This window comes from Anopheles merus, chromosome 2L, assembly GCF_017562075.2.
Source record: "Anopheles merus strain MAF chromosome 2L, AmerM5.1, whole genome shotgun sequence".
NCBI lineage: Eukaryota > Metazoa > Arthropoda > Insecta > Diptera > Culicidae > Anopheles > Anopheles merus.
In genome coordinates this window covers 30286036-30311535 of record NC_054083.1, presented here as the reverse complement: position 1 = coordinate 30311535, position 25500 = coordinate 30286036, and the positions used below count along the sequence as shown (strand labels likewise).

At 46.5% G+C, this 25500-nt stretch overlaps 1 protein-coding gene across 1 annotated transcript in view; it reads right to left on the bottom strand.

Moving 5' to 3' along the window:
- LOC121594831 (homeotic protein female sterile) overlaps window positions 1-16527 on the bottom strand; it is a 147878-nt gene extending 131351 nt beyond the window's left edge. The window contains exons 1-2 of the mRNA XM_041918534.1: window positions 15037-16527; window positions 10569-11826 (exon numbers count right to left, since the gene is read on the bottom strand). Coding sequence (XP_041774468.1) covers window positions 10569-11343 — 775 coding nt within the window. The 5' untranslated portion in view covers window positions 11344-11826; window positions 15037-16527. The remainder of the gene's footprint in view (window positions 1-10568; window positions 11827-15036) is intronic.
- Window positions 16528-25500: the final 8973 nt, after the last annotated feature.

Sequence of the window (25500 nt, the reverse complement as noted above, 5' to 3'; positions counted from 1 at the left end):
CGACACACTTGCCCGCAGCAGCAGCGCAACTTCGATCTGCTCATCTGTTCCGCTGATCTGTAGCTTTCGCCAAATCCGCGGTTACAGACAGATTCGACGTGCAGGCAGCGTGTATCGAACCGCGTAAAATTTTATTCCCCGAAACAAAACAGTCACGACCGGCGGACTGGGTTCATGTTACGATCGCGCTATTTCACGCCCAAGTAAGATATCAGTTGCCGAAACCGTCAGGTTCGATTCATTTTCGTGCCGGCGGACACGATGGGCACGACGATGGCCGGATCGAATGCATTCCCGCACGTTTCGTTTTCGGCTGCAAGAAATTGGAAATGTGAGATATTTGCACCCTCCCCAATCCATGGGCAGTCGTAGCCGACAGGGCGTGTTTTTTTTTTTTTTAACCGAAAGGATCGATTCCTACTGCACGGTTCCAGCTGGCAGCAGGATGCCCACCCCCACCCGGTCCGAACAAGCAACGGCTTGATTTATAAACTCATAATTTTGCATAAATTATGAAGCACAAACTGTTGCCAAATTTAATCCCATTTGCTTATGTTCGCCGGGCGGTGGCGCTTGTCGGGGCAAACTTTTTAGCCAAAAGCGTCCGACCTGCTCCAACCCTTGCCCTTGCTACACCGAATTATCCAAAAACACACACTCGTTCAGCAAATGAGATCAGTTGTTGGTGGTTTTGATGCTGTAGGGCAGGGCAGGGACAACAACACTGCTGCTGGCATACAAACGCGGGCGGAGGAGGACCGTAGCAGCTTCACCAGAGCTCGCGACCACAGCGGCACAGGCACTGCAAGAACTTTTGCCACCAGCCAACCAACCTTGTTTGGAAAACTTTCGAGACTGCCACGCTGTCGAGCTCTTCGTCTCCGCGACTCCCTCCTTCGCTTAAACCACGAGATGGGGCGCAAATTGCATAAAAAGGCAAACCGAAAACCAACCGAATACAGTCGTGTGGGCTCATCTGGCCCTGGTATCCGGTATCTGTCAGCCGAGTAAGTTCACCCTCCTACTCCTATTCCTTTTGCGATCTGCAAAACACGTGTCCCGACTGCTGCGGGCCGCAAATAAAAAACCACAAACGATATGTGACTTCTAATATAAACTGACACTTTTTATTTGCAGCTGCTGTGGGGCGACGGGAAGAAAGCTTCTCGAGCTATTTACACTCATACACACCTACCAGTGAACTTTTTGGGGATTGTCTCACTATGGTTTTCCAACACCACTTGATGTAGGAGGAATGAGCGTAGAGTTCCGTTTCGATCGTTCAGTACGAGTTGTTGTAAGATTCCCGTCTGTTTATTACATAGCATGATGGTCAATTACGGGAAATTCATATTCAAATTACTTCACTTGTTATTAGCATTTGGAGCGTAATATGCTGAGGTGTGAATTCATATCCTGTCAAGCAAAGCGCTTTTCGTATAGCATGGTAACAAGAAATATGGTCGATACATGACAGCGTTATAATACAGATTAGAGGTAAAAAAATAATCTTCCGTTCAGCCGTAGATGTGCTACATTTTGATGCAATTTTATGGCATTCTTATGTGATTCAGTATCAATTTCCAAAAGTCTGATATATGTTCAAGAACAATTCCACGACCGTTGTAAGTTCAGAATCAGCATCAAGATCTTAATACCGTCGGAATCAGTTCCAAGACCTGTATAGGTTTCAGTCTCTAGAGCGGGTTGGGTTCAGTGTCAACTTCCAGTATGGATTCAGGACAAATTCCGGGACTGGTATAAGTTTGAGATCAGTTCCAGAACCGATATGGGTTAAGGTTTTGTAAACGGACTATCACAGGGTTTCGAATCTAATAAGGGTATAGTTCAATCACTTAGGGCAGGGGTCTCCAAACTACGGCTCGCGGGCCGCTTGCGGCCCTCAAGAGCCTTTAATGTGGCTCGCGATGACTACGTAAAGGTTAAATTGAGCTGTTAGCTGATAGCTGTCTATTGGGACTAACTACACTTACTCTAAAGGAAGCGTCAAAATGACCCTCAACAACGTTGATTGTGAAGCAATGCGGTCCGCGAAGTGAACATTTTGGAGACCCCTGACTTAGGGGAATGTTGCAAGCATACTGTGAGGCTGTCATCAGATTACGTTTATTTTAATTAATAGTAACGTGTAATTATGGCTCTACAGCAGGATTTATTTAGTTTATTATGTGTACAGCTAAATGCAACACGAAAATAGCTCCAAATGATGTTTTTTAGAAAACATCATCGGTATCAATTCGAAGCTTTTTAAACCGCCACTCATAATCTGATGACAGCTCTACAGTATGCTTGCAAAATTCTCCTAATCCATTGCAATACTCCCGTATATGATTGCAAACTTCCACAGCTTGCTTGAAACATTCCCTTACCGATTTGAAACATTCCCCTAATTGATTAAACTATTCCCTTATATGATTCGAAACCCTGTATAGGGTTGAGATCAATACTAGGACCAGTGGCGGATTTAACGGTGCGCGGACTGAGCAGCCGCAGGGGCCGTCAATGTAGGGGCCCCGTGTATGGTAATTCCAGCATATAGAACAGTGTGTACAGTAGTCTCAGCTAGAGTTTCTGCGCTAGATAGGGGCCCCATGGATGAAGGGACTCATAAACTATAGGGGCCCAGTACAGGGATTCTGAGCACCCCCCCCCCCCCAGCAAACATTTAAAATTCATTCAAAACCTAATGCAACAATATGCACCCCCCCCCCCCCCCCCCCGATCGACACCAACCGGGGGGCCTCTTCTCCTTTTAACGCTTAGGGCCCCCAACACCCTAAATCCGCCACTGACTAGGACATGTACAGATTGGCGATCAGTTTCAACACTGGAATGAGTTTGTATTCTGTTCCTGGACTGGAATGAAATCAGGCTCATTTTCGGAACCGGTATAGGATTAAGATAAGTTCAATTATCACTACTGACTGGGAATGATTACTTCAAGATTAATTCAGACATAGGTATGAGCTAAAGATCAACTTGAGAACCGTAAAATGTAGAAAATACCAGCCAAGACTAGTTCAAAATCAAACATTGGTTTGAAAACCTGTTTTTTATTACACCTTGTAGTGAAAGATCAACTTGAAATTGTGTGGCCCTGTAGTTTTGTTATTGAGTTCAACTACATTCATTAAAAATCTGCTTTTAAAAAGTTATTAAGTTTATAGGAAAGTGACTTTCGAATTATGAATAATGAGAAAAAAAACCGAAAAATAGCTTTTAACAAGTCGAAGAAAATGCATTCGTTTCTAACTTGAGCACTATTATCTCAATTTTGTTCAATCTCCTCTAAGTCGAGCTCTACGAACAATTACAAATGCTTCATCGGGTCTGGCGCGTGCAATAAAAAAACGAACCTTCCCAGCACACCTTTGAGCTGCTGCAGTTTCGCAGATACGCACGGCTCAGTCGGCTTTACAAGCTCCATTCCCAAGGTCTTTAATCACTTTCCCGGATTCCTTGGCAGCACCGGGTCGGGCTTTGGCGGACAGCATTGGCATGCAAATAAATCAGCTTTATGCGGGATTAAATCACAACGCACCGGGTGAACTGTTCCTCGCACACACACAGCCAATCAAAAGTGCAATCCCAGACAAGCGTACTAAACGCAGTCTCTGTCGCTCGGGGCACTGTCGTTCGTTTCCTGTAAACCAAATCCTCTCAACAACAGCAAAAAACTCCTTTTTTATTTGCTGCCCCTTTACGAGATGCACAGACAAATCCTGCCACAAACTGTTGTGCTGTTGTGAGATAATTCCCACCCTGTCCACCAGATTGGGCTGTTGCAATGTTGCAATGTTGCGTCTGCAGCCGCGGCTCCGGGTAGATCCGATTGTTGCGGAATCACGCCCGCATCACTCTATCACAGAATGCAAAATATGATTTCATTCAGCGTGCGGGATTTATCGCAGAACATTCCGGTTCCAGCAAGCAACAAAGTATTGCCCTCCTGGGAGGGGAAAGGGGAGAATGGATGAATGCAACGATGGGATTTAGGGCGACTTCTTCATTGTGCAGTGTGAATGATAGAGAGAGAAAGAGAAAGAGAGAGAGAGAGAGAGAAAAAGAGAGAAGGGAAGAAGTGCATCAGCATTGATATACAAAAGGGAGTCAGTTCATTATCGCCAACGGTTGCTACAAATCACGAAAGCATTATCATGGACAGGAAAGGAATGATCTTTGTTGTGCATGTAAAGAGGATAATGCTATGATGTGTATTAGTGGATGAAAGCGAGTTTCTTTTAACTGAGCAACTGTCAGCTAATTGATATGGTTCCTCATGATGCTCGGAAACATTGCTTCTGATTATTGACGCTACAATCCTTTTTATTACGCATTAAATTACATACAAAATTTTAAGCCCAAAAACCAGCTCAAAATACTGGTACACATTGAAGTAATTTAGAAAATTTAATTTGAGTATCTTCAATATTACCAAGATAGTAAAGTTTAGATAGGCAGTTTAGTAACAGTAATGGAGTAAGTTTACAAACTTCCAACATCATCCCCAAAAGACTTAACGTTTTCCTACCAAATGATGTCCTACAAAACGAATGTATCTTCTAGGTATTGTACAGATCACCCAGGAGCTGTTATCACAAACATTTTACCCTCTTGCAATTTGGTTGACGCAGTGAACCATCATCATCCATACTCTCCACATGGCAAACTTTCACATTTTTATCAGCACCGTTTGCGTTCCCTTTTTTTGTAGGTACTTACCCACCCCACGAGCATTGTTGTGTCATAATTTAACGTGCGCATGCAGATGTCTGCCCCGTAGCTATCTTTCCCGGCTGGCCGGCCATTAAACGGCGGCTAATTGTTGCAGCCAATGCACCATAACCGTTACTCAGGCTCCGGTCTGGGGATGCCTGTCGCTCACTCCCACCCAATAACCGGACCCCGAACGATCGCGAGTCGGTCGGTCGGTCGGGTTTGTCAGTTGTCAGGCGGCGGCAATCGTTACAGCGTCTGCCAGTCCAGTTCGCCTGCGGGACGCAATCAACTCCAGCGTTCCGCCGATGCAGTGCTATCAATCGCTGCTGAAAGCTTTACAGCCATTTTCCGCCAAGTCCAAGCGGAGCTGCAGCGGAGGAGTGAAATTCCGGGCCCGGCAGGAAGCGTCAGCTCTCATCTGCGCCACGTCAACGCTCACGCTTGCTGTCACTTTCGCCACTGTCAATCTGCAGGAGGATTTGCGCTCGGTTGCTACATTGGAGCACGCTGCCGGACGGTCCGGGTTGCAGACAGATGGTAAAGGTCGTAATTATTTTTTCATGCCAAATTTCAACGTCATTTTATGGCGGTTAATGCATAAATGTGTACACACACTCACACACATACGGCCGACACCGTTGCAGTTTCACACTTTACGTCATTTAAACTCATTTGCAGCACATAACGTCATCCATTGCAATTTTATATTCATTTTTTGAGGCCTGTGTGCTATGGGAATGAGTTTTTTTTTTTGTATTATTGTATGTCGTTTCCATTGCATTCACGTTAATTCCGTTACTGGCTCGGCTTATGATGGTAAGAGAGAGTGTGTGTGTGTACCATTTTTTTGTATTATTTTGAACACCGTTCCAAAAGTGCGCACACGCATTTACGAACCATTTTAACGACCGCGGTTCGAAGACGGGCACGACACTTGCGCAGCAGCCTATTTACTGGCTGGTTCAACGGACGTTTACGATTTTACAACGCCACAGTCTGGACATGGTCGAAACGACGCCATCCCCGCCTTTCCACTCGCTTTCGAGCGATGAACGTTTAAATATGAATTATAGAGTGAAGATACGTGCTTCTTTTCTCCTGTTTCTACATTCGCTCTCATGTGCCTGCATGTGTCCAGGATGCACGAGATGCTTTCCACCAGCTGCCGGTGACCTCGAAAGACCTGAAGAGCCTGCACTATGTGGCCTAGTACATCGCTAGGGAAATTTTATCGGTACGCCGGTAATGGAGAGTCGATGCTAAATCCTGCCCAGTGCCTTCCGTTTGTCTAAACGTAAATCTTACGATAACACTCCCACAACCGTCCCTTCGCGCTAGGGACTAGCGTGAGCAGCCAGCCACACCGACAGGACCTACACTCGACGGGGTGCCTGTAGGAGTTACACGTAGCGCACTGCACTGGGTCAGCTGTACCGGTACGTAAAGTTGCACTCGTACGGCGGCACCAGACGATTGCACCATCCGGCTGTGCACGATAATTACTGGCCAGTCGGGAGGCCCAGGATAAATCGTTCGACAGTGAGCATTAATTTAAGTCTGAAACTCTACCCCGCAAGCAACATGGCCCAATATGGCCGTGTAGACAGATGAGCGAGAAAGGGAAGGAGTAAAAGGATAGAGGTGGAAATTAAAATTGCACTCGTGTGCACCCACCTGATGGGCATGGGGGATTGGCAACAGGATTGGCAAGTGTGGCACAGTGTTGCAATAACTGCAACGGACACCGTTGTTGTAGGACGTTCTGGACACAACGTGGCACTGGCATTGAGAACGGTTATTGCAATGCACGAACGAATTGCATAAGAGCTGGGCACGGTTTTAATTTTGAAATAGTGCAGCAATTGTTTACACACTGTCACACAGCTAATGGTTTGAGTTTAAATCAAGATTATAGCGGGGGTAGTATTTGAAATTCCCGGAAATTGTGCGGAATGTAAGCACAACAGTGTGTTGCTTCATTTTTAAAGTCTTGTATTGCGAAATATGCTGTTTGTTTTACGAGAAGTTCCAAACAATTTTGAACAAAACTTCATTTTATTTCAAAATCTGCGATTTTGATATCAATTTTGAATTAAACTTACTTAACAAAACTGTAACTTGATGAATTGATGATACTCTTGCAACTTTTACGCAGATTTTTTCAAATGTCTTGATCAGTTCCTCAGCTAGATTCAATATTTTGATGTCATTAGATAGATTATTCTTCTGAACTTAAAATATGTTTGATAAATGGAACGTTCCTGTGATACAGTCGACAAACCGGCATGGGTTCAAGCTCCATGTGGACCATCCCTCCGTAGCCAGATCTGAAACTCCGGCTACATGGTACTAAATTAGTCTCGAATGCCGACATGTTCTCGACATGTTCGCTATCATTTTCAGAAAAAAAAACATAATTCCAAATCAAACAATGTATGACATGAAAGTGAAGTCAAATCAAAGGGGAAGAGATGATAATCTGTAATTTTATAAATACCAAAAATCCTAACCACTTTACATCAGTTTAAAAAAAAAACTTTTCGTTAGGGATTGATTAGATCCTTCTTTTTCCTAAACGTCCACGTTGGAGTCAATTTCTGTTGATCTACTCTTGTCAAATTATGGAATCTCCAACTCCCAATATTTATATCCAACGAGAAAGTGCTAAGAACATAGATATAAAAGCAAGTAGTTCCATACTATTAACATCAAAATCTAAGGTGTTTAAATGACCGTAAAAGAGTTCTACCTATACGTTTTGTATCTACCTTAACTATGTAGGCTCACAATCTCCTTTAGAACTGGCTGGTTATCGTTGTCTGGGGATTATTTCAAACGTATCTTATCTCTCTTATCCACATCATGACAGTGCACAAAGCAACAATGAATGCAACAATTCATTCTTAATTAATTACCTCAAGCCAAAACTGCTTGATTCTTTTCACATTTAACCGAAAATAATCAGCACCGACGGCATTCATCACAAGACGCCCGTTACCAAGCAATGCAAAAGACCATACCACGCTGAACAACTGTTCGCTTCCGACAATAAACTTAATCAAGTCGCATTCGGAATACCATACCCCCCAGCACAACCGGTACGGCAAGCATATCACAAACTCCACGCTGCAAAGAGATAGTTCGCGCATAAATTTGCAAGTCAACGAAACGAAAATGATGAGCCACCTTCCCTGTTTTTTTTTTGCTGTTTCGCTTCCTCGGTGCCAAAACCAACCACTGCAGCCACACCCTCGGATGCTACTTTAGCGTGCAGCTTTGAGCTAGAGGGTAGAGAGCATGTTTCTTTTCCACGTTGCTTCTTCTTCCGAGAGCACATCCCCCATGCGCTATCAGTACTCCGCAATCGAAACATACCGCTTGTCCATTCATTCATTTGGCGAATCTTCGGACCCGGCCCGATGCGGTGCGCTATCAATTGACTTCTATCTGTTATGCAAATGAGCGCAACGCGCATGGGGCAGTGTCAAAGCAAGACAGGCAGCGTGCTAGAAAACTTCAAAGTTTGAACGTTTCTCTTGCCCGCGCCGTAGGTCAGTTTCGTTGCCATCAGGATCTGCTACCGCTGAGGGGTTTTTTTTCCCTTCTGAGGACAGACCCGTTAAGTCCACTGCAAGATCGGCAGCATGATAACCCCCTGCGCTAGTAAACCCTTCAGTGTTCTGTCAGTGGCACAATAAGCATCTCCCCCCGAAAGCTACGGTAAGCCGGCAACTAACGTGACCGAAAGCACCGAAATTCCACCCCACCGAATCTAGGTCGTGGGATCCGTCCGAAATTCGACCACTTCGAAAGGTCTCGCCCCAACGAATAGAAGGGAGGGAAACAATCAGTGCGTGTTATCAGTGCTGTTGCAGCGGCAGGCAAATTTCAATCTAGACGAGCAGCATCAGAATACACGGTGGCCAATCGTAAGCGACCCTTGCCCACGGGCAGCGCATAAATAAATAAACTAGATACAAATTTGTTTATTTCGTGACTGGGCAGCGTTAGCGAGAGGCACACTCTGCTGCTGCAACAGATGGAACCACGACAGGCAGTACGACAATCAAACTGGCGCAACGATTGGCTGTGGTGGTCACTACCAATGTTAGGGACGTCAATGTTCTGGAGAAGAGAGCAAGAGAGAGAGAGAGAGAGAGAGAGAGAGAGAGAGAGAGAGAGAGAGAGAGAGAGAGAGAGAGAAACCATTGTTCTACAAAAGATCCCGCTGATTCCATCAATCTGATAGTGATTTTTCGAAGCGGTCTTTTTAAACCCTCAAACAGACTGCAGATTAGTGAGTTGAAGAAGCAATATTGGAGGAAAGGAGTCAAATTGTCACCCGAACGAAGACGTGCTTCAGTCATTTACTCGCGAGACTTCAACCGAGATTGAGATCTAGATTAATATCCTCCTTTGTCCTACTGTTGGAGCTGAAGTTGCCGTCCGCCAGTGCTTAAACATTGAAGAAGCTTCTGTAACATCTTCCCTTCCGTTTGTGGAATAATTATTCATAGTGACCTTAAATCTGCCCGCTCTTCACACAATTCCCCATGCATGCTGCAGCAAAACTCGCAGATGCTTTCCCTTTTCTTTTGCATAATGCTTGAATCAATTGCAATTGCTTTGGATGCGATTAGCGGCGCGCCCGGGCTCGTCCACAGCGACCAAGGAAGCTCGGAACGCTCCCACAGCGACACACGACACATTGACACATCATCCGGGGAGGAAGGGGTCATCAATTTACCATTCAAATCTCGTTTCATTTCCTTGCCAAATGAATCGCAAACGTTGGCGGTCTAGAATTCGCCAAACGGACCACTCGCACATTACCATTTAACCATGAACCTTTCGCAAGAACAAGCGGACCATAGGAGTTTGAAGGTGCGGGCAAAGGGAAGGATGAATATGCAATGTTGTGCAGCCGAGGCTGTGTGGCTCACCAGAGACGCCGGACGAAACTCGGCCAGCCCAGAGATGCATCGTCTGTGTGAATCCGGTTTCGGAAACCAATTCCAGACATCTTGGATGTGTTCTTTTTTTGTTTGTTTGGAGCTGGTTTTCTCCTATCTGCAGTCTATTAATTCTCTCGCAGCTGGAGCCGCACTTCCAGGGCTTTCGTGGTGTCCATTTCATTGCGTCCGAATCAATCTTGCCCATACGCCAAATCCGCCGCGGTGCAGCTTTATCTGAAACCCATCCCAGCCTGAACCGTCTCGACGAGCATCGAAATGCAGCCAATCATTATTATTCCCCACTGCCGTCTCAGGTCCCGTCTGTGGGGCCGCTCGTTAATGAATAAAATCGGATTTGCAGTGAAATTTTAACCTTGCGTTGCGTTTTGGTTTTTGGCATAATCTTTTTCTTCTGCTTCCCTCCCTTATTTCTCTTTTAAGCGATCATGGGGACACTGTCATTCCAACGCATTGGGGCAGATTAAACAGCGCGACAGACGGCGCAAGAAATGCAATGCGAACAACAGGAAACCACCGTGCAGCAGGAGGAAGGAGGAGACGGAGCAGTGATCATCAACGGGATGCGAGCAAAAACTTGACACTCAATCCGGAATCATCATCGCTGAAGGGGGGTAGGACATGGAGAGACGCGTAAGTCAAGCACAAGACCCGCCGTTGCACGCAAAAAAGTGTCACACGTCGCCGGTCATGGCCATAAAATGAGCGATTTAATGAGCAGCCGGGTCCGGGATGGACCTTTTTTTCTTTTGCGTGTGCGTTTGTTGCTGTCCTCCCCTCTTCTGGGGATATAAATTACCGTTGTCTAAAGCGACAAGCCGGCTTCTCCTGTCTCGTTCACCATACGCCACTTACCTCTGTGTTGGGCGAAGGTGGAGTTCCAAGTGGTGGACGTTTTGCCCGGCCGCAACGGGAACGAGGAGGACACCGTGATGTAGCCGCGCGGATCGTCCATGAGGACGCTGTAATCGCGCTGACCGGTAGTGGCCGGCGGTGCCACCGACGAGGACGCCACCGGCACGGGCGTAACGTTGACCACGCTCGGCAACGGTTCCGCTGGACCATTGCGATCCACCGTGTCCGTTCCTATCCCGACCGAACCGTTCGGGGTAGGACCGAACGGATACGACCCCAGACCGGCCACTCCATCCAGCACGGCCTGGCTGGTGTTGAACTCCTTGAACCGCCGGTAGAACTCCACGTCCACCGCGTCCACGTGCAGATGGGAGCGCTTGCGCGGTGCCTTCCCGTACCGGGATGCGTTCAGGTGGTTGCGCAGGTACTGGCGCATCGCCGTCAGGGTAAGATTGTACAGATCGGGATGGTCGGGCCGGTGGCCGTACTCGTGCTCCCCGTCTGCTCCGAGAGCAGCGGTCGGCTCAGCGGGTCGCCGGTGGTTGCCATGCTGCTTTCGCTCCGGCTGCTGCTGCTGCTGCTGCTGCTGCACCACGTGAAGGAGCGTAAGGGTGGACGGTGTGGTGCCGACGGTTGATGGTGATGAGGCGGACAGTGTGCTGTGATTTTGATCGCTGAACCCACCGCCGCCGCCTTCGCTGCCGCTGTAGTGTTTCTGTGCCACCGATGGCACCGCTAGGGAACACGCCGACGAGAGCAGTGAAGTCAGCAGCATTAGTATGAGCCCGTACGCTCGGCTGGCCCCCGCGGCACCACTGGACACATTCTGGGGGGCCACTGCGACGACCGGTGTTCACCGTTGGGGTGACCCACTGCCACCACAGCTACCCACGGCTGCCGTTAGCCACCCGGTGGTGCACCTCACCATCACGCGCCGACCACGCACGCAAAACCGGAAAGGAGGATGCACGCGCACTAAAACGGGGCTCCCCTCCGCCCACCACACCCGGTGGCAGTTGTCACTACGAAAATGAACCTTGTATTTTTGCTCGCCTTTTTCTTGAACACAGTGTACACTTTTCACTTGTCAAATTTTGTACTTTTAATTACACTTTTTTGTATTTCGGTTGTATTTGATCACTGTTTGGTACTTTACTTTACACACTTACAACTTCACTTCAAACCCACACTGTAACGCTTGTTTGTTTGCAGACTTCTGTTTGTTTGTTTTCGTAGTTTCACTTTTCGGCTTTTTTATCTGAAAATAAAAAAAACGAAGCGAATTATGAATTAATTTTTCGTCTATTTGAATAAACGCAGGAAATTATAGTTTTGTGTATTATGTAGGCAAACATTTGTCTATTGTTTAATTTTGTTGTTTGGTTATTTATTATAATTAATATCTGATTTGTAGTACAAGAAAATCGGCGAAGAATTTCAATTTTTTTCGCAACATTTCAACAACTCGAGTTATATGAATATTCAACCATTTATTTGTATTTCTTTTCATGATCAATCAATTAACTTTTTTGATACCTGATTTTCTAAACATGAGTTTCTAGACATAAATTGCAGAGTTTCTAAATTAAAAACAAGTATGTATGTAGCTTGTTTATACGGTATGAATTAAGGTAAATTTAGTAATCGACTGATCGTGAAAATTAAATCTAACTTTAGTGTATAGAAAAATACCAAGCAAATGAATATTTCTCTTTTACTCAAACGGTTTGATACAATAACAAAAAGCATACATTGAACATTTGTATTGGTCGTTCCCTGCTGACATAAAAAGATTACTGTAAACGTGTATGGAGCGAAATAAACGTTCATAGTAATAAGTTTTCTAGATTACTTATAATACGGCGTATTATAAGTTGTTCTTTGTTCCAATTCTATGTACTTCTTTGTTCTAATACGGCCGTTCCTTCTGGATCAAAAATTATATGTTTTATAAGTAGTTTAGTATAAATCACTAAAGAATATTCTTTGTAGTAAAAAAGCCAAATTTGGCTATTTGGCTAAGCATGTTAATTAAAATATAAATAATAAAACTTTCATGTTCACTTTGGCTCGATCACAAAATGGACTTGATGGAAACAATAGCTTTTGTAGTAGTGTTTAAATTATTTTCACTTTATCCCATAGTATCCTCCCTATAAGGCACATTTTATAGCCTCTGGGAATCTCCAACTATCTTTCATGGCATGCCTCTGGGTAGGCAGGCCAACTATATTTCATAAAGCGAAAAGATATGTAAAAGACTAGTTTGTATTGAATGTTACGATGTTACTGATTCATTCAACGCCATTTCGATACATCTTCCAAAACTGAAAATAGGTTAAAAAGTTACTCAACGCAGGCAAACACATGCTCGCACACATATAAATACGTCAAACCACCCTAAGACAGGCAGGCCTCCAAATGCGCGCTCGAAAGCCGTTTCCGATCCACCTGCTCGGTTATGCAACAGCGCGCGGCCAGTCGCTAGAGTCGCGATGGAATCCAAACATCCCTCCAAGCCCTGTAAGCTGCAAGCGGCTCGCCCAACCACCGACCGGTACGATAATTCACGGCATGTTTCACCTCACTACCAGTCACACAGCCCCTGCCCATCCCCAGGCAACAACTCAGTTCGATCAGTTTCAATTATAGCACCCGGTACGAGACTGTTGCGTCCTTTCGCGCTGTGTCGCCAACGAAGACGACGGCGACGACGCAAGCATGGCGATGTATATATCAAGCAGTTAAAATACCACACATGTACGTTTTGATTTACTACCAACTTAGTGGTCATCGCGAAAAATATGCTCTTCCGCACCTGGTGCGCACCACCGGCCACCACCAGCGTTGTCGAAACCGGAGCGACCTGTAGCTACGTCCTTCCTTTTCTAAACTGTGCCCGTCCGTATCCGTCGCTCTACATCATAATCATCGTAAAACGGTAGTGAAGCAAAAAAAAGCTGACCATCCATTGGAACGGTCGGTGGTTTCGAAGGTAGACAGGGGTTGGAAAATGGGGGCTAGCGACAAGAAAATATATTTATATTTAGCTCTCATTTTTCTCTGAGTGATGACATTTGCAGGATTTGCGTTCTTCTTTCTCTTGCTGCTACTGCTACTACTTTTCCTCCCTCATCAACAGCTTACAGAGTTTTGCATGACATGACGAGAGAGGGAATGTTTGGGACAGTGGAACGGCCACGAATCTAGAACGGGGAACTAGGTGAAACGTAAAAAAGATTGATCTTTAGTAGGGAGGGAAACGGGAGACCTGCAGTGGGGCTCAATCTCCAATACCGGATACATATTTATGGCTTTTGCTTGCCGACTGTACAGAAGACATTCGAACGATGCCACATAGAGATGGGAGAGAGAGAGAGAGAGAGAGAGAGAGAGAGAGAGAGAGAGAGAGAGAGAGAGAGAGAGAGAGAGAGCATCAGCACTAAATGTCGAAATTGATTGAGATGAAACGTCCGCCGGATTTGGCTGGCTGCTTAATCATTTTTCCGTTTTCATTTCGACTTAAAAGCGCTATAATCGTCTTCGTCTCATGTAGATGAGCCCTCCACATTCCTCGCCAAAAGAGTGGCCGCAAAGGAGGAGTACCACAGCACGTGGAACGGGGGTTTGTCTGACAGATGATTTCGCAGGCCCGTACTCGCGCGAACGAAAAAAAAAACACTAGACCACCGAGACATTCGATGGAAAGCTACAGGGGGGGGGGGGAAGCCGTTCGCCACTATCACTGGCCTGGTGGAATCCCGTCAAAACAAACCGTACGGCGCATGTCTACCAAGGCACACACACTCACACACACACGCAGACACTCCAATGTGGAGCTGAAACCTTCCCTGGCAAGGACAGGGGATAGGAGAACGGTGGACGGTATTTTCACTGAAATGGTGAGAAAAACAACTGGCCCCTCAGAATGAAAACTCACTCACTCGCTCGCGATGAGCTCACCTACGGCTGCCTCATCTCACCGTGAGCGGCACGGCGAGTTGCGAGAGCTGCTGTACGAGAGCGTGAGCGCGACTTCAGACTCCCTCTCGCGCCTCCCCACGCTCCTCACCCGCTGCCGCTGGATCTTCCTGGCCCTGTGCGGTATTTTCGCGCTCGCGTTGTGTCGCGCCACGGTTTCTGGGTGAAAATAATATATCGTAGAGAGAGCATTTTGGTTGCAAATCCTCCTTGAGGAAAAGACAAGTTCTTTAAATAGAATGGAATGGTTTTTGGTACGGTCCTGAAGCCTTCCCTTTTCACGTCCCTTTTTCCCCCGAGTACGGCGGCCTCGTTGTGTGGCCCCCTTTTTGGCGTTTTTTGGTTCTAGTTCCTGTAGGCGCACTTGGAAGGAACAGTTCCTCTGGAAGCGCATCTGTTCCGATTTCATCCGTAACATCACTTAAACTACGCCATTGTTGATAATAAATTTGGCTAGCATGCTAAGAGCACTACGGAGAGCACCTACCATGGATGACCATTACTTCCAACACGTTCTAAAACACAAACACACACTCGCACCTTCACTGTGCTTCCCATGTGAGAGCACAAAGTTCCGCACCGGATGTGGTGTACCGGAACGGCTCCGCGCGCACTCGTTCGCTCGCTGGGTCAGTTGCACTTGTGATGAATAAAACGAGCTCTATCACACACACACTTTCCCGCTCACCACTTTCAGCTAGCTCCAGCTAGCCGCTGGAGCACACATTTGCCGCGAAGGCCACAACACCTGAACGACGGCGACACCCAGAATGGCCCTTTTCTGTCTCAGCCAAGCGCACACGCCACTAGACACCGAAACCGCATTATGGGTTCCTGCACAAACCGCAAATGCAAATCACGACCCGCCAGCACGGATATGCACGGACACACACAGACAGTCGCGCAACTGGTGCAAGTGCATCCGCTAGTTTGCATATGAAATTGCAAATTATTGTACCCCTTTCGGGCGGAGCAGAGCCGGGAAGTACCCGCACGCACTTGACGCTTCTGCTGGTTGGCACACAGCTGTAAAGTGGGGGGGCGGGGAGGCCTGCTTGCATTGAGGAACACACACACAAATACACACACACAAAACTACGCGCTCTGCCGGTACCGTACCCGTACACTGGTGCTGTCGGGGTGCGCGCACTTTTCGGCCGGCTTTCACGAGACTCACGAGGTCTAATAATAAACTGGGACACACACTCACACGCGACAACAGGACACCGGGTGGAGGGAGACAGAGGAGAGGCCGTCGAATGCCACGACAAAATTGCGCGACCGCGATGGCGACGGCGGGACGCGCGAATGGCAACCAAGATGGCGCACTCCCACCGTCTCGGCGCACGGGCGGTGGAATCCACCCAGCAGACACTTTTGATCCGTGGTTTTTAACAAACGAGTGCGACAGGGGGGAGGGGATGCTGTTTTTATTCCTCTTCTCCTTCTTCCTCTTCTTCGTCTGACGACGTATCACGCACCACAATCTCGAATATCGATGCACACACGTGGTGCACCCAACAATCACAATAAGCGCGCACCGTGCGCGACCGAACTGCTGCAGACAGACACACACACACGCACGCGGAAAACAGTGGGGCGAAAAAAGGGCCCCCGTTTGACAGCTAGCAATGGGGACAGACACAGCTCACCAAAACACGCGGTTCGTACGATCGGGAAAACCGCGCCGGAATCGCGCGCTCATCTCACGTCTCACGGGGGTGCGCGCGCGCGCACACACGGCCGGTACGCTCTACACTCTGTGCGAGGATGGAGGATGTTTGCCACAGCCTCTCTCGCTCTTTCGCACTATCTTTTCCCTTCGCTCTCTCGATCGCTCTCACTCTCCTTTTATCGCACACACGCAGCTCACTCCGGTGTCTACTAACGCGAACGCGCTCCGTGTGGCGTATGGCGCCGTGGGGGGGGAGGGGGGGGGACCCGAACAGAACCGGCTGTTGCGTGTGCTGTTGTGTCCTCGCGCTACCGTTAGCTTCGCACTACTGACGACGGCATCTTCTAGTTGCGGGCGCGCGCGAGCTCTCTCTCACACTCTCTTTCCGGCTGCCGCTTGGTTAGCGCCAATTTTATTACGCGCACACCGTGTGCGTGTGTGTGTGTGTTGATGTTTATTTTTATTTATTTGGCTCATTAATATTTCACCTCGCGGGCAGGAATTGCGAACCGGTGGCGGTGGCGGTGTGGCAAGAACGTTGGCTAAATCTGTGGCCGCCGCTGCTGGGGTGATTTTACCTTTACCCCCCTGGCGGTGGTGTGGAAATCGCGCGCTACCCGAAACTAAGTGGCCGCCACTGAAGGAGACTCCTGGTCGCTCGTAGCCTGTCGCGTTCAAAGTTGCACCCGCGTGCGTGTGTGTGTGTGTCGGTGCGTTTCCCTATGCTGATGCTGTGTGTCTTCTAGTAGTTGGCTCACTCGTCATCTAAATCTGCTCTCATGCAGGCCATTTGAATTGTACGCTCATTGGCTCAATCCGTCCACGTTGCCGTTTGCGGGATTGATCATAGAAAGGAAAGCATTATATTTGAAGCAGATGCTTGTAGGCACATGAATGGTATTGTGGTAGTAACTAACAATTCCATGGCAAAGACTAGTGTTCTGTTTTCTTAAGATATTCGGAAGTTACTAATTTTGTTTCGAATGCCGCTCTTTCTGAATATAAAAACAAAAAATTAAAATAATTTAAAGCAACACAGACAGTCCTTCACCGACAACGGTTGTTGTACCAAAGAAGAAGAAGATCAAGAAGAATAAAATATTTTATTGAATACATATTCAGTCGTACAACAGAAGTGTTATGAATGATGTATACAGCTGATCCCCGAGATACGAAAAAATATTCCAAAGCAAGGTGCAAGTCAAAAAAGTCCTAAGTCTTAAGACTATCTGTCAATATATGCAGGTATTCCCCGATATACGCTATTAATGCGGACCGGAGACAATAGAATATCTCGAAAATTAGCCGAATTAGCTGAAGTCGAATTTCGAGGTTTTCAGTCAAATTATAGCTAATTTTCGTATAATTTTGCTTGAAATGGTTTTCAGCAACTAAATTAGTTATTTAATCTGATTTCAACATAAGATTACAATTTTATACCTTTTAAAATGGTTTTTAAAATTCGACAAAAAGGGATTTTTTTTGCATTTGACATTTGATGTGTTAAATCAGTACAATTTGCTCGAATAACTGTCAAATTAAAAATGTAGAGTATAACGAAATCCCGTATATCGAGTATAGCGTATATCGGGGAATGCCTGTAGTTTATATCCCAAGTTGAAGAGTATTTTATCTAAAATATTATTCGATAATATATAAACACGATATATTCAAGTTTCAGTTAGATCGTCGTAACTCGAAAGGTTCTTATCTCGAGGGTCGAGGGTTAGAATCCGTCCCACAGCTTTATGACTATTTTTTAAATATTCAAATTAAAATGAATGAAAAATATTAGCACAACAATCAATAAATCGAGGTACAAATTAAAAAATATCAGCAAAACTGTTAATAAATTGGAACAAATGATAGGCCCAGTTTAAAAAACGTGTTTCGTATAATTATTATTATAAGACACAATAACCCGTAGTTGGTATAGGCCTGTCAAAAGCCACACATGGACTTGGCTTGTTAATAATTTATAGTCATGATGATACTCATAAGTCACATGAGTCCTGTCTATTAGGGAAAATCCGGACCATACGGGGCTTGAACACATCATGAACAAGTTGTTAGATCATACGAATTGATGTCCGTATCACGGAACTGGCACTTCCAACAAAATGTTTGAAGAACTATAAAATAGTTCAATACAGGGATTGTCATGTCAGTTTTGAATGTAAACGTTGTTATACTTAATTTCTTAATCATCTTCATTTTTATTTTCTTTGGCATGATTTTAAAAATGTGTTAAAATGGGTTTAGTTTGACAGTTCCTTGAGATGTGTTTGTGATTCAAAAGTTATTTGGAAAACCTTCCAAGTTAAAAAAATATGAGAAGCTCTACATTCTAACAGTGACATTGGCGAACAGAACCTCCTAATGAGCTTGTGGATTCTTCTAATGTTAAGATTCGTTTATATGATTCCAATATATAATTGGTATAGTTTCCCATGATTAGGTTCATTTATTCAAAGACTAGATTATGATAACCTTCATGTTTGGTATATTAAGGTATCTTAAATATCTAAATTGTATGGCCTTCTGAAAAAGATACGATATTGAACATCAGCACTGTGAAACTCAGCAATCAAATAGCTGTTGTGTGTACTATAAATGTATGTACAGAAGAGAGAACCCAAATACAAGTGTTTTTCTTATTTATTTTCATTACTTATTCAGTTTGTAATGCTCTACAATTACTTTCTATTTGCTGAACAAAGAAAGGTGATATTTATGGACGACAAACAATTCCTAAAATAATGAAGTTTCATCAGAGTTAAATAACAAGCTAATACATAAAACTAGTCAAAATGAAACTTGCAGTGCTCAAGTCACCTAAATGTACTGAGGAACTACTCAACATACATGAGACTCATTGCGTTAAGTTTACTATCACCAACCACATCGTCTGGTTTCAATTTTCTCATCGAAAAAAAAGTGAAACATCAAAACCAAAACTAGTGAATCAGTCTAGCACCAACTGTTGTGCTACCAGAAAACCACCAGAGAGCTGATTCGCTCCCAAACCATCGCCAGCGCCAGTCTATCATTGCAATCACAAAACTTAACTTCCGAAACAAACATCCACATCCAGCGCCGAATTGTTTGATGTGGAATAATTACACCCGGCAAACATTTCCCACCGGAAAGAAGAACCACCACCTCCACCATCACGACCGCCGTTGCAAAACAAGTCGATCTGGCAAATGCAAAACCACGCTTTTGCAAAAGACGACTCAACCGAACCGAACCCGGTCGCTCCATCGATGCTCTCGGGCCTGCAACCGCAAAATGCCCGCCTGGAACCAAAACCGCAGCAGCACTGTCTCGGTCTGCAGATCCCCTGTTTCGATTGTGTCTTTCCCCCGAGGGTGGTGGTGGTGGTACAAATGGGGCGGCCTGTCTTCACGACCCGGTTCTGTGGAGTGTTCGAGAACTGGAACTGGGGCCGGGAGACGAAATTGATTATTGCCAGCTCGTGACAGGCTGGCCCGATGAGAGCTGACATTGAGGCTGAGGCGGGGAGGTGTTTTTTCCTCTTCTTTCGTTATGCCTCGCCCGGCTGATGGGGCCAGAAAGGTGGTGGAGCGTTCGGAACGATGGTGGTCTCGTCCCAAGAGACAGTAGACGGAGCACGCCCGGCTCGGGAGGCGGTTGACGGTCGAGGCATGTCTAGTCGCTGTCTAGACATCGAGATACTCTACACTGTGCCTGTGCCTGTGCCTGTGTGTCTCTAGTCGTTCGCTGCCTACGCCATTCTGCCTCGTGCTTGGTTGTGTCATAGCGAGGGAATGGGGTGGAGGGGAGGGGGCAGGTGGGGACACACCAGCACGACTAGCGACAGCCTAGTACGCCCGGTGCTTCGGTGCGCTCGAAGCCTACGCTAGCAAAGGCGTACGTCTCCAGTCATGTCCCGGAGGAGATTCCGACATTCCTCGACATTCCCGGGCTGTCTCGTCTGGGAGAGAATAGGGGGAGGGACACGGGGGAGTTCTCGGGCATGCAGATGGTGCAGTGGTTGTTTACATGACGAGCGAACGCGGAAAGCTCTGCTGCGTTGCAGCGTCGAATGAAGTCATGTTTGGTAATGTTTGGGGAAGGTTCAAGACCTAAGCCTCGGTTTGGACGCTTCTGGCCCTGCTGCCACTACTGCTACAGCTCGCCAAGCCCACTCGGAACCGTATCGTAGCTGACATCCTGACACCTCCAGCCCTGTCCGTATCCGCTTTGAAGCTATTTGGAGCCGTTCCAAACCAACCTCCTCATGCCGAACAGTGAGAGGGGGAGCCCAGGCGAGACACATAAAATATGGCCATTGTCGTGGAAAGCTATCAGGAATATTGCTCACACAGAGTGCTCGCACATACACATACAGAAAACAGAAAGAACCCGATGTGAGCTGACAAATTGCGTAGGTTGTGCCGGATCCGGCAGCAACGGCCAGACGGCTTGACGCCGTTTCAGCCGAAATTTTGGGCTTCCAGACTTGCCTTCCCATCCATCCACCCACCCAACCCCAAAAACGGTTTGTTATTGTCGCTGCGTACCGTCGTGTGTAACGCTTATGCGCCCACGCTTATGCAGGACGCGTACCCACACGCACGTCACGCATAGCTCGGAAAAGGGAGAATGAAGCCATTGCGACGGGTTGCGCCCGTTACAAACTGGGTGGCGTTTCAAGGGGTCACACCGTCGGGAAGAGGTAGGGAGATTCTCGAGCTTGGTTGGTAAAATATTTTCACGACACAAAGTTCAACCCATCCATCGCCGTTTGGGCGGGGGCTGTTGGTCGGGAATTGGCACTACTTTTTCGCTTCGCACTTTTCGCACACTCCGCTTTGGCGCCTAATGGAGCAGCTCATCGTGGGAATGATGCCGTGGGGGCAATGGTTTATGGGCAGGACTCCGTTGGCACCTTTGGTAATGTATTAAAAAATGATCGAGCAGTGGCACGTGCCGTCGGCGGACGGTTCCTTTCATTGTAATTCATGGCGTGTTGTATGGAGAGCGCTGTTTTTAGCCCAAAAAACTGTGTTGTGGATGGACTATTATTTTATTACGTTGTCGTTTTCAATTGATGCCATTTCTCATTAATTGATCATTGCCATTTAGAGACCGACAGTTATATGACATTTTCAACATTTTTCTCTACAATAATCGTGCAAATGTACAAAAAAAATGATGAATTAAACCAAAATGTCTTGATTATGGACGTTTTAGGACCTGCGGATTGCATACCTTCTTGGAAGTAGGGACGTTTTGCATACCTTGTACAAAAAAAGAGCAACAGTATCATTGCATACCTTTCGGCGCATTTTTAAATGTACTGCATATTGCATATGCGTAAGGTGGAAAATCGTGGTGAATTAATGGTGAACTGCTGTTAATCTGTTTTTACAGTACATTTTCAAAGTTCATTTGTCTCTGAACAAAACAATTAAAACCTTGACATACAATATTTAAGCACTGTTTTCAAATGCTTGATTTTCGCTTAGAATAACATACAAATGAACCAAATGGGTTTTTGTTTCTAAAATAGGAAACATTTCCTAAAATTGCTGATTGCAATTTTCAATTACGAGCACACAGCCAACTATTTATTATGCTAAAATTGTATCTAATGATACAATTTGCGTACTCATCTGGAACGGCACAACGTTAACGGCCAGCGCCTTGGCGTCCAAGCCGTAGTAGACTAACAAAATTTAGGCTGTAAATTGAAAAGTCTCATCTTCACAGCCATCCCTAACCCGCCCCCGCATCGCTGGCACGTCTAGCGAGGCTGGCCCCCTTTCCGAACACAATCAACTCGAAATTTACATAATCACAATAATCGGCCCGGTGTAATCCCACACTGTGCTGGGGGCTCGGTCGGTCGGCTAACGACGTCGGGCTGGGCAAAAACAGTTCGGGGCATCGGGTCGAAAGTTAATTTCCTTCGCTTCAATACCATCACGGACACATAATCGCCCATCTCGCCACCCTAGCCACATTCACCTGGACTTCCACCTCCACTACCACCAACGAGAGAGAAAGACGGAGCGAATTTGATTAAAACAATCCATTAGCTGCCGCTGCTCGCTTAAAATTCCCGGCATGTTTGCACCGTTTTGCCAGACGTGTTACCTCGTGTTGCCTCGCTCATCACCGTCCGTCCCGCGCGAAATATCCCTTGCCTGGCTGTGCCGTATCCCTATTGCGTCAGGTGCATCTCGAACGGACGCTTTATCCAGCGTCAGGGATTGCAGACGGATTCCATCCACCAATGCGCTCCATCCATCCACTCACACACACACATCCACAGCCCGAGCGATGGAAGTCCTGCCGACTCACCTGGGGCGCCGCTGTGAGTCGTGATTTTCTAGCTCCCCCCTTTTCCTTCCTAGACAGAGTGCCACCGAAGCACACCGGTTGCCCATTGTTTTCGGCGGGAGCTAGCAGTGGTGCAAAATTTCTTCATTCCATCTCGCAACCTTCACCAAAGCAACTGCTGGGATCGAACGCCAGGGCCCAGGGCTGCTGGAAAGTCTAGTCACGATAAATTTCCATCCTCACCTGTCGCACCATTCTGCCCACACACACAGACACACACACACACAGCCCCCGGGGGGAACAAGACAGACAATCAAACAGTTCGAGATAAACAAAAACCCAAACGATACTGAACCGACCCAAAAGGGGGCGGAGTACCATTTCCAATTTTCCTATTCAACAGATGTTTTGTTTGATTATTGGATCATGCCCTTCGGTTGCCGCTTCAGTGATTGAAAATCACGTGTGCCGACGGCCCGTCGTCACAATGCTCGGGCCAACAGAGCACACTCGGTTGTATAAAAGGAGTCGGGTTCATCTCCGGTGACTTCATTGCATTTCCGCTCCCAACTCCCGCTGCCAAAACGGGGGAAGCCGGATTTGGAAAGCTAAATTCAACCTTACTCAACCTTCGCTGACAACGCTCGAGGGAGCTGTGGTACATAACAAAAACAACACTTTTGCATATTAAAAACCACCCACTTTTTCTAGACTTGGTCAGCCTGTGCTCGCCGGCCGACCAGGGGGGTTGTTGTTGCCTAATTTGCAATGATTGACCGATTGTTTCTTTACCCCTGTACCGTATGGGAGCGGGCGGAAAGAAACAAAAAGCCGCCAGAAGAATGGGGCTAAATCATTCCTAGGATCGATGCGGGTCGTTGAGTTTCTTGTGTGGGAAGGCCCACAATGTTTGGCCACTCTCAATCAAGCTAATGGGAAATGCGCAACATAAAACGGGTTGATGCGAGAGGGGAAGGATGGTTGTACATAAATAAAATCTCGGGCTCTTTCTTTCCTCGCACTGCTGCGCCCAGGAGATGCCCCTTTAAAAAAAAAGGAGAATTGTTTGCTTTGGATCCCTTTTTTCGGCAGAGCGGTGAAAGGTTTAAAAGTTCAACGGAAGGAGGAATCGAGCACGCAACAGTGTTTTGATAGGATGTACACATTGTTCCGCAAATTAATATGCAGTTTTCATTTCCATTTCCAGTGGGGCCGTGTACGAACCCCCGGATTCCCCGGAGCAATGGAGGAGCTGGTGTGTACTAATAATTTAATGAGTATTCTTAGTAAACTGAAGTATTTCTGCTCTTGGACGTAAAATTGAAATGACATCTGGTGCTCGAATTTATCTTTCGCATTGTCTGTCTAATGGCTAATATGTTAATGTCTATCAAACAAGTTGTTCCTTTCCCAATTATGCTACCATCCACTCGCATTACGCAGTTGTACGTGGCACTGATAACGTCCACAAACGCACGTCTTTTGATTGTGGTGTCGTAAACGCGTTTTCTCCGTTTTAATGAAGCTCGCAGCATACCTCAAGGGTGCGTTATCATCATCATCATCATGACACAGCTTCCGCCGCAGCAGCTTCTTGGGCCAGACGACACGACCTTGAACTGTCTGCTAAATATGCAATTAAGAAGACCTTTCCTTCTCTGCTTCTCGCAATGCCTGCCGTACACTTGCGTAAGGTTGTATCCGGCAAAACTCCTTCGCAGCATCATCGTGGGGAAAAACTTTTCACTTTCTCTTTCTCTCTCTCTCTCTCTCTCTCTCTCTCTCTCACTCTCTCTCTCTCTTGCTCTCAGGTGATGGAATATTTGGATGTTCTTTTTTTCCCTCTGCCTTCGTGCGAACCCACCCACCAACCCACATCTCTATTTGTTTTTCCGTTTTTTTTGCTGTTCCATTCCTCCTAGAATGAAGCTCATTCTGAGCAGCATTATTTATTTACCTTCGCCCAGTAAGGAGCATTGGCTCCACGATGATCGTAGAGACGACCTTGGCAACTGGGTCGGCTTCCTTGGCAGGGCCGGACGACCATCGGAACGTTCGTTTCGTTCGTTCGTCTCGTTCGTCGTTGCGCTTTTGCTCCATGGCACAGCCACGGCAGGACACGGAGCCCAGGACATTTACATCATTACACCGTAGAGCGAATATAAATTGCAACATTATACAACTGCCGGGGTGTTCGCTCATCCAGGTCCCCCCCTCTCTTCCCTTTCCCAAACCCTCCCTAGGTGGTCGGTTTTCTCATCAAATCATCGTTCACGCTTCGTCGCAGCTATCGAACCGGGCGAATGAACGTGGGAAACAGGTACGGAGCGACATAGACCACCAGCACCATCAGGCCTGGTACGACTGGATCGATTTCCGTTCCTTCTACGGTGGGTTGGAGTGTTTGTGTGAAATCGATCCGTACATGAGGTACAGGATGGCGGCAGCACACTGACGATAGTTCATCTCCGCAGCCACGCGGCGTTCTTATTGACAGCCGTGTCATTCACGTGTCGAGTCGGATGCGCGCGCGCACACACACACATGGCGCATGGTGTTGTATAAATTAGAAAGACAATTCTGAGAAATTCATCTGCATCACAGATTGGTTTGTTGGTCGGCCCTCGTTTCGTTGGTTGGTTCTTATTGCTATTTCATCTACTGCTGAGCACACGAAGTGTTTGCCTTTAATGTTAGATCAATGTTTAAAGGGGATGGCACTTCACTTTCACTTTTCGACATAAATAGAATAGCTTTTAGGTTGAACGTAAGATGTGAGTAATAAGGGAGACAACAACGTTAAAATTGAGGATGTCTAACAACTGATTTTAATTCAGCACAAAAGGGCCTTAAAATGAGAATCATTTGATAAAACTTACTGTTGAACGTATGACTTAGAAGATATCATATTGATTTTGTATAAAATTGACTGCAATTTTTTTCAAAACCATGTTAAATGTCGTT